Source organism: Bison bison, unplaced genomic scaffold (genome assembly GCF_000754665.1).
Source record: "Bison bison bison isolate TAMUID 2011002044 unplaced genomic scaffold, Bison_UMD1.0 scf7180017864154, whole genome shotgun sequence".
NCBI lineage: Eukaryota > Metazoa > Chordata > Mammalia > Artiodactyla > Bovidae > Bison > Bison bison.
In genome coordinates this window covers 791,682-807,211 of record NW_011494726.1, presented here as the reverse complement: position 1 = coordinate 807,211, position 15,530 = coordinate 791,682, and the positions used below count along the sequence as shown (strand labels likewise).

The window sequence follows — 15,530 nt, the reverse complement described above, 5'->3', positions numbered from 1 at the left end:
AGGCTGGGCAGCTGCCTGGGGCGGGAATTCCATGCGTCTCGGGAGGACCGCACTTGGGTAGCCCTGTCCCAATTCCCAGCCCTGCATCGTCACCTGGGCCAGGGCTCAGCTCGGCACCGGAGACTGGGTTCTGCCTGGAACTTCTCAGAAAGGTCTCTGGAAGTGGAGACTGAAGATTACAAGTGCTTCAACTTTGGTTTTTTTAATGGAACACCTTTCTTGTAAATCTGTCCCTTCCCGTTGCAAAGGCATCGCTTTTTATTTGTGAAGAATACAAGGAATCAGAGAAGAGAAAATGAAATTCTTTGTCAACAACAAAGTACAGCAACTCAGAGATCAAAGGAGTTCTGTCAACACACACACACACACACATCCTTGAATATTTATGCATTAACACATGCATATGACACAGAAATCATCAGAAGGACGTGCTTGTATGTGTGTGCTTGCGCATTCATAACATACAAGCACATGCATACTCATGCAAGTACACACGCAGGTACAGACATCTGCTTGATCATGTATGCATCCATACACCTATATGTGACACACAAGCCCTCACATGTGTGTCTGTGTGTGCTTGTACACCTATAACAAACACACATACTCTCATAAGCACATGCACACACACCTAAAGAGCTCCACTCAGTGCTCCACCAGTTCAATTAGTTGTGAATTCATTTAATCCTGGCATCAGTGTTGTAAGGAAAGAACCTTTATTTCTCCCATTTTCCAGATAAAGCACAAATGGTTAAGTAATCTGCCCAAGGACACCAGTTAGTGAGCATAAAAAGGCTTTTTTTTTTTTTAAAGAAAGAACAACCAAAAAAAAAAAAACACCCTCAAACACAAAATAATGGGGATTTGAATCCGGATCCACTGGCTTAATTAATTAGGCTGCATGGTCCTATGTTTGAGGGGCCTCGCAGCAAATATTCTAATATTCTCATCGGGCTTTCCCCCCCATGCATCTATGCTTGGTTTGGTTACAGAAATGACATCTTTGTTACATACTAGCAGGGCCCTCCCTGGGGTCAGACTTGGATGTGAATCCTGGCCCCACAGCAGACAGGCTGGCTTGACTTTGGACTGTTTCTTCACCTCTTCGGAGACTGGTTTTTCATCTAAAATGGGGAGGGATCGTATCTGCTTCTGAGAGCTTGGCTGAGCTTGTATACTCGAGCTCAGCATCCAAGTTCAGCCAGGCTCATTAGATGGGAACCATATGAAAGCTGCCAACTCTGGGGCTGGAGGACTTTGTGGAGAAAAGAGAAAAACACTTTCTGGATGCGAGATGGCCGTAATAGGTGGGGTCTGGAAGGCAGAGAAAAGGCTCGGGATCTGAGGTCTCCTGAGGAGAGGTGGTATTTCGTCCGGGAATCCCTGCCTTGACCGCACCCCTATCCTGACCGGCAGCTCAGCCCCGGCCCCCTTGCACTTCAGGTGGAACGGCAGAGAGAGGGAGGAGAGAGAAGCCCACGGACTGGCAGGCGGAGCTTCGAGCCTGGCCCGGCTGGAAGGGGAGGGGGCTGGGGGGCTGGGACGTCAGATGCCATCAGCTCTTGGCGGAACGTTTAAGTCGCTGTGCGGCAGGCGGGCTGGGCGTCTGCAGAGGTCCCCTGCCTCCTGGGCCGCCTCCCGCCGCCAGCCTGGGCTACCCATCCTGGGTACGCGCCCCTGGGGAGCCTGCCGCCTTGTCTCCCAGACCCCTCTCTGTGGTTCTCTTCTCAGTATTTCTTTCTCTATCTTGTCTGTTCTTTCCCCCCCTCTTTCTCTCTCTCTGTCTCTCCCATGTTCCTTCTCTTTTTGCCCCAACGTCGTCTCTGTTTCTCTCTGTATCTTTCTACCTTTTTTGTCTCATAGCTCTTTTCTGGATCTTTTTATGTCAGTGATCTTTTTGTCTCCCTCATTTTCTTTTTCTCTGTTTCTCGCTTTTCTTTTTGTCTGCCTCTTTCAGTCTCTTCCTTCTTTCTGTGTCTTGCAAGAGTTTGGGCAAGCTCCGGGAGCTGGTGACGGACAGGGAAGCCTGGCATGCTGCAGTCCGTGGGGTCGCAAAAAGTCGGACACGACTGAGCGACTGAACTGAACTGAACTCCACCCTGAAATTGCAGCAACTTGGGGACGAGAGCGCCCTGGCCGATGCCTCAGGGGAGGTGGGCGCTGCCCCTCTGAGGGCACCGACAGAGCCCATGTGGAGTGAGATTGGTGCAGAGGGTATCCAGTCTGGGGAGGAGTGGGGTCTGCTTCCTGGGCTGGTGGGATGGAACTCCGGCTTTGAAGTGTTGTCTCACTCCAGGGCCTGGTCCAAATTCAGCCACTCTCTGGGCATTTCTTTATTTTTTCTTTCTATCTTTTTAAAAAAGTATTTATTTGGCTGCACCAGATCTTAGTTGAGGCACACAGGGTCTTTAGTTGTGGCATGCAAACTCTTAGTTGTGGCATGTGGGATCTAGTTCCCTGACCAGGGATTGAACCTGGGCCCCCTGCATTGGGATCGTGGCGTCTTAGCTGTTGGACCCCCAGGAAAGTCCCTGTCTGGGCAATTCTTCCCACTGCACCATCCACTCAGTCCATGGGGTGGGAAGGATGGAGTGTTGCTCCCCGCCACCAGAGCTGTGTTGGGAGGTCTGTGTCAAGCTCCCAGCAGTTAGCATCCTCTAGGGTGGGAATGCTGGGGAGCACTCAGGGTTTGGTGCCCTCATGACTGCCCCCTCCAGGCAGCCAGCTCTGACTGCACGAGGCCAGACGTGGGACCCCTTCCAGCCAGCTATGCCCCCGCTGCCCGGCACCGTGGGCCTGGCAGGCCTGCTCTTCTGGGCAGGCCAGACAATGAACGCCTTGATGCCCAACACCACCCTGGCACTGACCCAGACCAAGGGCACAGCTGTGAGGCCCCTGAGTGGCCTGGGGGTGCCTCGGTACCGGCGGAAGCGCCACATCTCTGCCCGGGACATGAGTGCCTTATTGGATTATCACAACCACATCCGGGCCAGCGTGCACCCACCTGCTGCCAACATGGAGTATATGGTGAGTCCTCATGCTCTGCCAGTGCCCTCTCTGGCAAATGCCAGTTGACTCGGTGTTCCCTGGAAGGGCTGAACCACTCACGAGTCTAGCCTTTCTAGCCAGTATCTGGGCCCTGTGAAGTCTGCCCATTTTACAGATGAGAAAACTAAGGCTTTATATAGGTCCTTTCTGCAGGCAGGAGCAGAGGACTGCGATTTATGGCGCATCCTCTGTGCCCCAGGCACTTACACAGAACCCTCTTCCTTCAAGGTGGGATTTATCTGCATTTTCCAAATAAAGAAATCGAGAAGCAGAGAATTAATTCGTTGAAGGTCACCCACTTGGGATTACACCCCAGCTCTGCCAGCTGCTAAAGCTGTTGTCTTAACTAACACAATGCCTTTTCCAAGAATTCTGGCTTCCTGCTGGGGATCCGCAGTGGGTGGGTGGCTGGAGATTTCCCTGCCATTGTCTCTTTGCCCCAGGGGTTTGATGACACTCCCAGTCTGTCCACAAGTCTCTGGGGGTAGAATTGGGAGAGATAGGGATTAGTTTCTGGGGTGGGGGTGGAGGGCACAGGCTGGGGGAGAAACAGCAGCTGACCAGCAAAGGACGCTGGGATGTCTTCCTTCAAAGAGGCAGAATGGGGGATCAGGGGAGAAGGGGGTGTCTCACCCCAGCCCCCTACCAGCCTGACTCCGGAGGGGAGGAGGGAACCTTTTTCATTATCGCAGCCCCTCCCCCAGGGCCATTGTCCCAAACTAGCCTGTAGAGATTGGCCTCCAGCTCACCTACAGATTTCTTTAGGGAAAAGGATTGTCAGCCGCCCCCTGTAAGACAGATACCTGCTCCCTTAACTGCCTGCAAACACTTGTACTTTTGCCATGTGTTCATTCACTTATGTAGCATCTCCTGCTTGGAGCTAGGCACCACTGCTAAGCCCTGTGGACACTGCCAAGAACAGGATGGACAAGGTCTTGTCCTTCACAGAGCTTCCATTTCAGTGGGCATGATAAAAAACAAAGATCAACCACAACATTTATGTAGAATACGACATCAGGTACAATAAGGTGTTGGGAGGGGTGGGGATGGGAGCCCAAATGGCAGGCAGCTAAAGGTGGGGGAGCCGTTTATTTGTTCATTAACTGACTCATCCATTGATTAACACAATGGCTGGCACGTAGAAAGCCCTCCAGTTTTCAAACAATGACACATTTACTGAGCACCAGCCCTGTGTGCAAAGCCCTCCCCGCAACAGGTGTTTGATTGTTGCATGTATTGTGGAAGAGAGAGAGCTAGACAGTTCCACCAGGAGGGGCCCTGGGGAGGGTCAGTGAGCATGGGTTAGAGGTTTGCATGCCCCTACCTCAGCTCACCCCTTTGAAGCATGAAGAAAACATTCCTCTGCTTTCTTTAAGAATGGATGAGTCTCACAACCCCGGGGAGATGTCTGGACCCTTCTTTGGGTGTCCCCATTGCTTCACTAGCTGGCTTCAGTCCACAGGACAGGTATCTGGCTAAATATCCCTTGCTCAAGGATCACTTTCTCTCTATGGCTCCAAAAAAGACCAGGTTCCGTTTCACATTCTCACACCAGCCAACTGTAATGATTGCTTAACGTCTCATTTCCTTGCTAGACTGTGAGTCCTTGTTCAATATTTGCTAAATGACAGATGAAATGAAGGAACAAATAATATCTCAGAATCTCAGGAAGTCAGAGTGGAAGGGAACTAGTATTTTTTTTTAAGTAAGTGATCCTTTTTTGAGATATAAAACTTGGGGCATTCATAGATGGGAAAATTAAGAAGCCATTACCAAGGAGGAGGAGGGTATTCTCTATGTGCTGATGTAGAATCATCGCTAAGACAAACCTGTCTGGTTAAATGAAAACAGCAAGGTGCCAAATAGAATGTCTGGCATCCTGCCATCTGTCAAAAAAATTCACATATATATATATACATACACACATATGTATGTATATGTTGTTATTCTCTGGTGGCTCAGTTGATAAAAGAGTCTGTCTGCAATTCAGGAGACCCAGGTTCAATCCCTGGGTTGGGAAGATCCCCTGGAGAAGGAAATCGCAACCCACTCCAGTATTCTTGCCTGGAGAATTCCATGGACAGAGGAGCCTGGCGGGCTGCAGTCCATGGGGTCACAAAGAGTCGGACACGACTGAGTGACTAACACTTTAGTTGCTAAGTCATGTCTGACTTTCTTGCGACCCCATGGACTGTAGACCACCAGGCTCTGCAGTCCATGGGATTTTCTAGGCAAGAATATTGGAGTGGGTTGCTATTTCCTTCTCCAGGAAGGATTATATGTGTATATATATATAATTATCTTTACATAATATATATTTTATTTATATATTAACACAATATGATATGTAATTACATATATTACATACATTATATTATATATAATTACATTTTTTACATATAATCATATATACATTTTATATATATATTATATGCTTATGGGTGTGGGATATTTCTGCAACTGGACACAAGAAACTCACGATGATGGTTACCTCCAGAGTCTGGGTGGCTAGTATAAGATGAGGGACTAGTATAAGATGAAGATGAAAGACTCTCCACTTCTCCTTTCAACAGCTTACATAGTAAATGTGTGCATGTTTTCACTATTAAAAACAAACACATTTTGAATTTTAAAAATTTAATGTTAAACACATTTTCAAATTTTAATAAAAAAAATCCATTCTCTTCCTATTATCCTGGGCTCAGTCTCTTCTAGGGATAGCTGGGAACTCCCAGGCCAATCCCTGGGACCCCCTCAGAGCAGGGAACCCCAAGCTTGAAGTCCAGTGAAGGAAAAAGGGTATCGGGCTAAGAGTCAGAAGGCTAGGTGTGGATCTCAGCTCTCGTGTGGACTTGCTATTGACCTTGAAGTCACAGGCCTTCTCTAAGGCTCAGTTTTCTTATTAATTAAGTGGATTTATTGCAGGGTTCCCAGGAGATGGAGGAGTCATGATACCACGTATATTTGCATTTCTAGATACTACTGAGATGGTGGTGGTTTTCCTCCCACTGGGAACTTCATGACCTTTCTGCTTCCCCAGGTCTGGGACGAGCGGCTGGCCAGGTCGGCTGAGGCCTGGGCCTCCCAGTGCATTTGGACCCACGGGCCCTCACAGCTGATGAGATACGTGGGCCAGAACCTGTCTGTCCATTCCGGCCGGTGAGTGAGCCCTCCCTTCACCCCGTCACTACACTGCCCTTCTTTCACTCAGCAAGTTCACCGAGCACACGGTCTGAGTTTCTTCCATCGCCTCCACCTTCCCAGGTACCGCTCGGTGGTGGATCTTGTGAAGTCTTGGTCAGAGGAGAAGCGGCATTACTTGTTTCCTGCCCCAAAGGACTGTACCCCGCGCTGCCCCTGGCGCTGCAGTGGCCCTGTCTGCTCCCACTACACCCAGGTACCCTTTGTAGGGATGAAGGGCTGGTGGGAGAAATAGAATGTGGTGGACAGCAGCTCGAAATAAAACACAGGCCTGTACGAACTTGCTCTTACATAATGAGCCTTTTCCTGTATATACATTGAATTGAACTGAACTGGGTCTTATTTTGAGTGTCTTAGGTCAGTGGGCCATATTGTTTGACCCCAAAATGGAGATGTGTGGTCTGACAAGTTCAAGAGTGCCTTTGCTATCAATAGGTCCAAATGTTTCCCAGTATTTTCTAGTTTCCAAGACTGTGCTGTCTTAAAAAAGAAATGCCAAATATTACCCAAAAATCGTAGTGTATTCAGAGTGCTCATATTGAGATGGTACCACTTATTGTACATAAAAATACAATGCAGTATAGTGTTATAAGAAATAGGACCAATGGTAGGACAAAGGTCTTCTTTTGGAGACCTGCCAATTTCTCTGTGACTCATTTGCAGTAAATGTCAAACACTGAAGAAAATTCTCCTAGGAAATGTGAGGCTTAAGCCAAATGTCCCTCCTGACATCCATGAGATATTATTACCCCCATTTTACCAAAGGAGAAACAAGGCACAGAGCAGTTAAGTGACTGGTCAAAGTCACACAGCTTCTGATATTGAGAAACTGACCCAAGGCTATTTATCTTCAAAGTTTATGTTCTAGGTTCAGGATGGGAACACGTGTACACCTGTGGCAGATTCATATGGATGTATGGCAAAACCGATACAATATCGTAAAGTAATTAACCTCCAATTAAAATAAATAAATTTATAAAAAAAGAAATAATAAGGTATTTGAATGCTATAGAAACGTGCACTGTAGATAGTAAGCTCTTCTCTCAATTCTATTTCCCAAAGGTAACAGGGTAGTACATTTGCTTCTAGATTTTTTTCCCCATGAATAATATGAAAGGAAAACTGACACTTTCTCCTGGTTTCTTTATGACTAAGCATATCATGGGAGAAGGCAATAGCATCCCACTCCAGTACTCTTGCCTGGAAAATCCTATGGATGGAGGAGCCTGGAAGGCTGCAGTCCATGGGGTCACTGAGGGTCAGACAGGACTGAGCGACTTCACTTTCACTTTTCACTTTCATGCATTGGAGAAGGAAATGGCAACCCACTCCAGTGTTCTTGCCTGCAGAATCCCAGGGACGGAGGAGCCTGGTGGGCTGCCGTCTATGGGATCACACAGAGTCGGACACGACTAGAGGGACTTAGCAGCTGCAGCAAGCATATCATGTACCACAGTTCATGAGAAATAGCAATTTGTATACTGAGATAAACCAGGAACAACAGGTTAGTCTGTTTAGCCTGCATCCTTCCAATATTGAAACCTTGAGTATTTCCCATAAGGCTTTGCAAAAACAATTTCATCTTCGCCTTTTGTGACATGGATACCTAAACACAGGTCCCTTCCTTTGTGGATATGTAATCTTTTGAGAAAGATACTGTTTCGCTTTGTTTTTTTTTTTTAATCAGGAACAGATTAATGGAAAACCTGGTAATCTTAGAAATTTTGTATTCATTTCCTTTAAATACTGTGGTTTGTATTTGGCTGGCTGGTCATTTTGAGGCTGGACTTCCTTGTATTTCTTTTCAAGTAAAATTTTTTTCTTTTCTAAAAAAAAAAAAGTTTGTGTTCTAATCTCCAACACAACAATGATTTTCAAGCATTGTTCATAAGGGGGGAAAGAAAGAAATCTAATTGAACACTATAGAAAACATTAGCATATATCCTTCTATATGATAAGATTAAATATTAGTTCATAAAACTTTTGTGCAAGAGGAGTAGGTGTGTGTGTGTGTGTGTGTGTGTTGGTGCACTGGGTAACAATATAAAACTGTTTTCCCTACTGTTGATTGCAGTAAAAAATAAAGTTTGGGAAACATTATATTAATAGTACCGTATGCCTCCATCCTCTCACTTTTGAGACAGTTGCCTCCCCCAGGAAAACCTCAGCTAATGCATCCACCCTGAACTGAGCAAGTGCAGGAAACTTCCAGGCCCAAGTCCTTCTCACAGCCTCCCTTTCCTTTGTCCTCCCTTCTCAGATGGTGTGGGCATCTTCCAATCGGCTGGGCTGTGCCATCCACACCTGTGGCAGCATCCGCGTCTGGGGCAGCACCTGGCGCCAGGCTGTGTACCTGGTCTGCAACTATGCCATTAAGTGAGTGCAGCTTTGAGATCGAGGGGACTCTGGGGCAGGAGGGTGGCTCACAAGGTAGGCAGGATTCTCATAAAAGGAAGACACACAGGACACCTTGCCTTCCTCTGTTCTAAATACACCATACAGTTTGGTACTTTTAGAATTGATCGAGAATCCTTTTTCTTTACCCAAGCTTCACAGTCAATTGGGTGATAGACAGAGGACCAAGGCAGGTGGATAGTAGATAGGCAGTCTCCCTGATGAAGCCAGTAGTGGAGAATGTGTTTTAGCTCTGCCAGCCAAGTGGGCTTGCAAATAGCTCGCTGTTGAATTAAACCTTCACATCCATTAACAAGCAACACTGGACAACCAGAGGCCTCTTCTAAGTATAGTGCTGGCCCCTTTAAGCTTCCCACAAGAAACAGAGCCACCAAGGACATATGCTCCCTGCAGGGAGGCAGATCCCACAGGAAAGAAAGGAAGGATGCAGTGAGCATGCTCAGCTGCTTCTTCCAGACTCCAGTCAGCTAGGTGGGAGAGAGGTCAAGAGAAGTCTTTGAGAGCAGAAAATAGACCTGATTCATTTTTATATCCTTTTACTACAGTGATTTCAAACTGTTGGTTTTTCTTAAAGCAGAACTTTCCCTCAAGTGGTTAAATTAAACAAAAAAAGGATGACTTTTATTCCATCATCCCCTGGTGTCTCCACCACCCACATTCCCTGCCCCTAAACTTCCGGGAGCACCTTTTGAAAACTGTGGACTCACAGCATCTGACACAAATCCTGATGCCCACTAGAAGTCTTGGTTGAATGAATGAATGAACGAACCCATATGAAACCAGAAATCCACACTTTTCTAAGCACTTTGGCTGACTTTACTTATTGTTATTCAGCCATCACTTTTGGAGGAAAAAGATTCCATTTCTGCCTACAAAGAGTGTTTGATGTTTGAGACAATAAGGCACTGGAGCTTGAGAGATCACTAACAGCACCAGCTAGAGGTGAGATTATTAGGCCGCCCCGAGCAAGATCCTGGGGGACTGATTTTAGGCCTTGAGGTGGATGAAGAAGGAGAAAAGAGAACTCTTTGGGTTGGATGGAGAAAAGAGCTGTGGGAAGATCTGGTGTGTAAGCTGGATCTATGTGCCACTAGAGCAGTCTGGAAAGTGAAAGTCGCTCAGTCGTGTCCAACTCTTTGCCACCCCATAGACTATGCAGTCCATGGAATTCTCCATACTGGAGTGGGTAGCCTTTCCCTTCTCCAGGGGATCTTCCCAACCCAGGGATCGAACCCAGGTCCCTTGCACTGCAGGCGGATTTTTTTTTTTACCAGCTGAGCTATCAGGGAAGCCAGAGCAGTCTGGAAAGCCTGACCAAAACCGTAGTTGTGATTCATAAGCTAGAGGCCAGCAAACTACAGCCCACAGCCAAAATCCGACCTGCTGCCTATTTCTATAAATAAACTTTTATTGAAACATGACCACGACATTTGTTCACATATCCTCTAGGGCTGCTTTCGTGCAATAAAGACATTTGGCCCCCAAAGCCTAAAATATTTACTATCTGGCCCTTTACATAAAAAGTTTGCAAACTCCTGCACAGGCAATGGGAAACCACTAAAAGTCTTTGAGCAGGAGAATGACGGGATGAAGGTTTGTTTTGTTTGTTTGGCCACGCCTCGGGGCTTGTGGGATTTTAGTTCCCTGACCAGGAATCAAACACGGCCCCTGGAAATGAAAGCACCAAATCTTAACCACTGGATGGCCAGGGAATCCCTGGTTTGTTCTTTTTTAAAAAACTGCTTAGTTGAGATATAATTCACATACCATACAATTTATCCATTTGAAGTGTACAACTCAATGGGTTTTTGGTGTATCACAGTATTCATTTTTTTCAATCTTGCTAAAAAACATATATATAACATAAATTTGCCATTTTAGCCATTTTTAAGTACTGTGTACTATTTCGTGGCATTAATTGTATTCATAGTGTTGTACAACCATCACCTCTATTTCCAAAATGTTTTCATCATCCCAAAGAGAAAAAACTGTTACCTTTAAGCAATGGCTCCCTATCCGCGCCCCTCCCCAAATCTATTGAGAAGATTAACTTCATAGCAGGTAGGATGGTTTTGGATGACTGTCCATGAAAAATAAATGTACAGCAGAGGCCACAAAGAGGTTTCACAGGCACGTCTCCCATGGTTGAATTACACCCAGTATCTAATTATTATAGTTCTTATTTGCATATTACCTTATAAGTTACAGGGGCTTCCCGCATAGCTCAGTTGGTAAAGAATCTGCCTGCAATGTGGGAGACCTGGGTTCAATTCCTGGATCGGGAAGTTCCCCTGGAGAAGGAAATGGCAAATTACTCCAATATTCTTGCCTGGAGAATCCTATGGACAGAGGAGCCTGGCAGGCTACAGTTCATGGGATCCCAAGAGTCGGACACGACTTAGTGCTATCTTTCTTTCTTTGTAAGTTACAAAGTGTTTTTGCATAATTTTTATGGACACCATTTCATTAACTTATTCAGAGGATAAAATCAAGGCTCAAGAAATGAGGTAGTTTAGGGACTAAACTACCCTGGTGGTCCCTGGGTAAGTGGTTAAGTGATCCAGTGGTTAAGACTTCATCTTCCAATGCAGTGGGTGTGGGTTTGATCCCTGGTGAGGGCCAAAATACCAAAACATAAAACAGAAGCAATACTGTAATAAGTTCAATAAAGACTTTAAAAATGGCCCACATCAAAAAAAAAAAAAAATCTTTAAAAAAAAAAGAAAGAAATGAGATGGTTTATTCTGTCACCAGCTGGCAGAACCAGGATCAGAACTCAGATCTGCTTGTTAGAGAGGGGAGGGAGGGATTTCTTTGGGGAGGTGGCTGGGGTGGGGTGGTTGTGTGGAAGGAATCAAAAAAATTGCACTTCCTGGGGAACTGCTTATCTGCCAAGCCAGGTGCTTGGATATGCTCATTTCTGTGTGGGAAGAATGTCTTCTCTTGGTTTTAGAGATGAAGAAACTGAGGCTTGCAGTTGTGACCTGGTTACAGGGCCAGTCAGCGGCCCTGCTGATATTTGAAAACCTGTGTGAAGGTGGCTCATGTATCTGTCCCCCCAACCCGCCTCCCTGGGCCCTCTTCTCTTCCAGGGGTAACTGGATCGGAGAGGCACCATACAAGACGGGGAGGCCGTGTTCCGCCTGCCCCCCCATCTACCAAGGCAGCTGCAGCAGCAACATGTGCTTCTCGAGACGCAAGTCAAACAAGCTCCTGTGGTTCTGAATTTTCCATGGGCTCTGGCAGGTCTCCGGCTGGGCCTGACACTCCAAGAGTCCCTTCCCCAAGACAGGGTCAAGGAATACTTTTTTAAGGATGTGAGTTGGGCTCACTTCACCTACCTGAATCTTCCCTTCTGTTTCCATTTCCTAAACGTCCAGCATGTACCCGGAGAAAACAGCCTCCTTGCTTTCCTTCTTACCTGTTACATCTTTTTCTCCTCCGGCCTCCAGGAAAGAGGCCTGCATCCTCAACTGACTCAGTTCTCAGAGAGCCAGGGCCGGAAGAAGCAGTGGCAGCAGCTTTTGGACTCTCAGGCCTCCAACCCCCAAGTCTTTGTGTATCCAATAAACTACCTTCATTCATTCAATAACAGCCAACCAGCTCCTGGGCCGTCTTTGTGGACCAATGGTCTCCCTCTCTGATTTGGGACCATTTCAGTTGCAAGCTTTTACAAAATAACTGTAGTTAGCTTGTGGACACCCCACCCCCAGTGTACGTTACTGAAGCCATGCAGGGTCCAGGCATCTTTTTCACAGGTGGGCACACTGAGGCTTGGCAAAAGGGCATGACTTACTGAGAGCTGCATGGCTTGTCTGGGAAGGCACCCAGGTTGAAGCCCAGGCTCTGACAGCTCCTTCAGGCTGTTCTAGACACCTCTTTGAATGCTCAGTACTGACAGCCTAAAAGCAAAGCTCAGCTGAGGGAATTCTGTCTTTTAAGGCTTTTTTTTTTTCCTTTGGCTCTCTCTGTCTCTCTCTCCTTTCTTTATTTCTCCCAGGGAATCTCATTCTCGTTCCCAGAAACCTTTTCCCCTCTCCCCACCCCACCCAGTTATCAAAACACACAAAAGACCTTTTGTCTTTAGAGATAGTAAAATCTCTCCCTCAGACCTTGCCCTCCAGCTGGGGCCCACTCCCTGCCTGGCTGGAGAGAGCTTCATTCAAAGACCCAGATGGAAAACAAGCCCCTTTTCACAGAGTCCCTACATGATCCTGGATGGAATGAGTATTCTTCCCTCTTGGACATTCCCATCTACTCTACAAGCTGTACCTGTGTCTCCAATATCGCCTTCCTCCACCCTCAATAAAATTCTTTGAGATCTTGTGCACTGGCTCTTTCTGGTCCCCATCTCGGTCCTCAGGAGGGTCAAAGAGGAGAGAAGGAACCGGAGCAGAGGAGATGGGCTGAGGGGAAACCAGCTCAGGAGGAAGGCCGAAAGGGCTTCGTTGATGGTCCAGCGGCTAAGATTCCGAGCTCCCAAGGCAGGGAATCCTGGTTCGATCCCTGGTCAGGGAACTAGATCCTGCATGCTGCAGTGAAGAGCCTGCATACTGCAACCAACACCTGGCACAGCCAAATAAATAAAGAAGACCAGGTGCTAACAGTCCCTCGGCTCCTGCTTTGCACCAAGTACATCAGCGGATCACAGGTGCAGGTGTCTGACTTCTCACTCCACTTTACAACTAAGAAAAATGAGACTTATCAGAAGTGCCCATTTCCAAATGCTAGAGATGCATGAAATAAGAAAAACAAGGACGCAGTTCTGAGTTCATTATTCTCAGATTATATTCTTCCTAATTTTTTTGGAAGGAGGTATATTAAAATGTCCTTTCATGTATCACACAATGGTGATAATGAATGTTAGATTTCCTTAAAAATTATTAATATCCTTATGTGGCAGGTGGGGGAAGGACTTGCCAACCTTTTGTCAAATTCCCAAACTGTTCTGGAACTTTTTTTTTAGATTTAAAAAAGTGTATTTATTTATTTAGCTGCACCAGCTCTTAGCTGTGGCATGTGAGCTCTTTTTTTCTTTTTTCTTTTTTTGCATGTGAGCTCTTTAGTTGAGTCATGTGGGATCTAGTTCCCTGACCACGAGTCAAACAGAGGCTCCCGGCATTGGAAGTGTAGAATCTTAGCCATTGCACTACCAGGGAAAACCTTGTTTTGGAAATTTAAGTGGCATGTAACCCTCTGGATTCCATGGCATGTATAAGGTCACAGAGCTAGTAAGGAGCAGATATGGGATTTTAATTCAGCTCCCTCCGATCCCAATGGCTATGCTCTTCTGAGGTCCCCGATTTGCCTTCCTATGTCCTGAGTTAACAGGATAACCAGGGTAATCACCATTGGCATTTATGAGATGCTGAGGACACTCTTAATCTCATTGAATTATCCTGCTATGTATTGATCTTACTCGTATTTTATAGACATAAAAACTAAGGCCATAGAAGTTGAGTCTGAATATGCTCTGTATGACTCCAACGTCCAGTGTCACTCCCCTGCCTCTCAGCTAAGAAGGGAGAAACCAGGGACTGGACAAAGGTAGAAATGATGAGGGGTTTCCCTGGTGACTCAGTAGGTAAGGAATCCACCTGCAATGCCAGAGACCCAGGTTCGATCCCTGGATCGGGAAGATCCCTCGGAGAAGGAAATGGCTACCCACTCTAGTATTCTTGCCTGGGAAAGCCCACGGATAGAGGAGCCTGGTGGGCTATAGTCCATGTGGTAGCAAAAAGTCAGATATGACTTAGTGACTGAACAATAACAGAGATAATGAAGCATAAAGTCCATTGGGAATTCCAGAAGACCTCCTGGATCCCCCATTTCTGAAACTGTCTCTGAGAAGATCCCAGGTCAAAGAAGGAATGAACCCAGTGGGCACGCTTGTGTTTATCAAGCCTTGGCCCCTACAGATGTGGCAGTGAGAACTCCAGTAATGCCCTAGCTTGGCTAAGCCGCTGTTTCAACTGAAGTTGGGAACTTTTTTTTATTGAAGGATAATTGTTTTATAGAATTTTGTTGTTTTCTGTCAAACCTCAACATGAATCAGCCAGAGGTATACATATATCCCTTCCCTTTTGAACCTCTCTCCCATCTCCCACCCCATCCCACCCCTCTAGATTGATACAGAGCCCCTGTTTGAGTTTCCTGAGCCATACAGCAAATTCCCATTGGCTATCTATTTTACATATGGTGATGTAAGTTTCCGGAGAAGGCAATGGCACCCCACTCCAGTACTCTTGCCTGGAAAATCCCATGGGCCGAGGAGCCTGGTAGGCTGCAGTCCGTGGGGTCGCTAAGAGTCAGACACGACCGAACGACTTCACTTTCACTTTTCACTTTCATGCATTGGAGAAGGAAATGGCAACCCACTCCAGTGTCCTTGCCTGGAGAATCCCAGGGATGGAGGAGCCTAGTGGGCTGCCGTCTACGGGGTCGCACAGAGTCTGACACGACTGAAGCGACTTAGCAGCAGCAGCAGCAGCAATGTAAGTTTCCATGTTACTTTTTCCATACATCTCACCCTCTCCTCCCCTCTTGAAGTTGGGAACTTTTGCTGCAAGAAATCTGAAACAGTTCTTAAACCCCCGTAATATTTTATGCTCTTTGAAGATCATTCCCCAGTCTCATCTGATTGCTCATTTGCTCATACATTCACCAGCCAAGAGAGTTAAGAGCCTGGACTCTGAAGCCAGAATGCCTCAGTACAAATTTAACACAAAGTGGCCAAGTGTGCTTGGGTAAGTCAAGATCTTCACGCCTCAGTCTCACCTGTAAATGGGGACATAAATTGTATCTGCCTCATGAGGTCCTTCAAAACATGAAATGAATGAGTACATAGAAAGCATCTGGGAAAGTAC

The 15,530-nt window shown here is 46.5% G+C and overlaps 1 protein-coding gene across 1 annotated transcript; it reads left to right on the top strand.

Annotated features, from left to right (window-relative positions):
• The first annotated feature begins 2,769 nt into the window (after positions 1 to 2,769).
• On the top strand, positions 2,770 to 11,889 carry R3HDML (R3H domain containing-like). The gene is made up of 5 exons (XM_010841009.1): positions 2,770 to 3,027; positions 6,089 to 6,207; positions 6,313 to 6,445; positions 8,510 to 8,625; positions 11,757 to 11,889. The coding sequence occupies exons 1-5, from the start codon at positions 2,770 to 2,772 to the stop codon at positions 11,887 to 11,889; spliced, it is 759 nt and encodes a 252-aa protein (XP_010839311.1).
• The last annotated feature ends 3,641 nt before the right edge of the window (positions 11,890 to 15,530 follow it).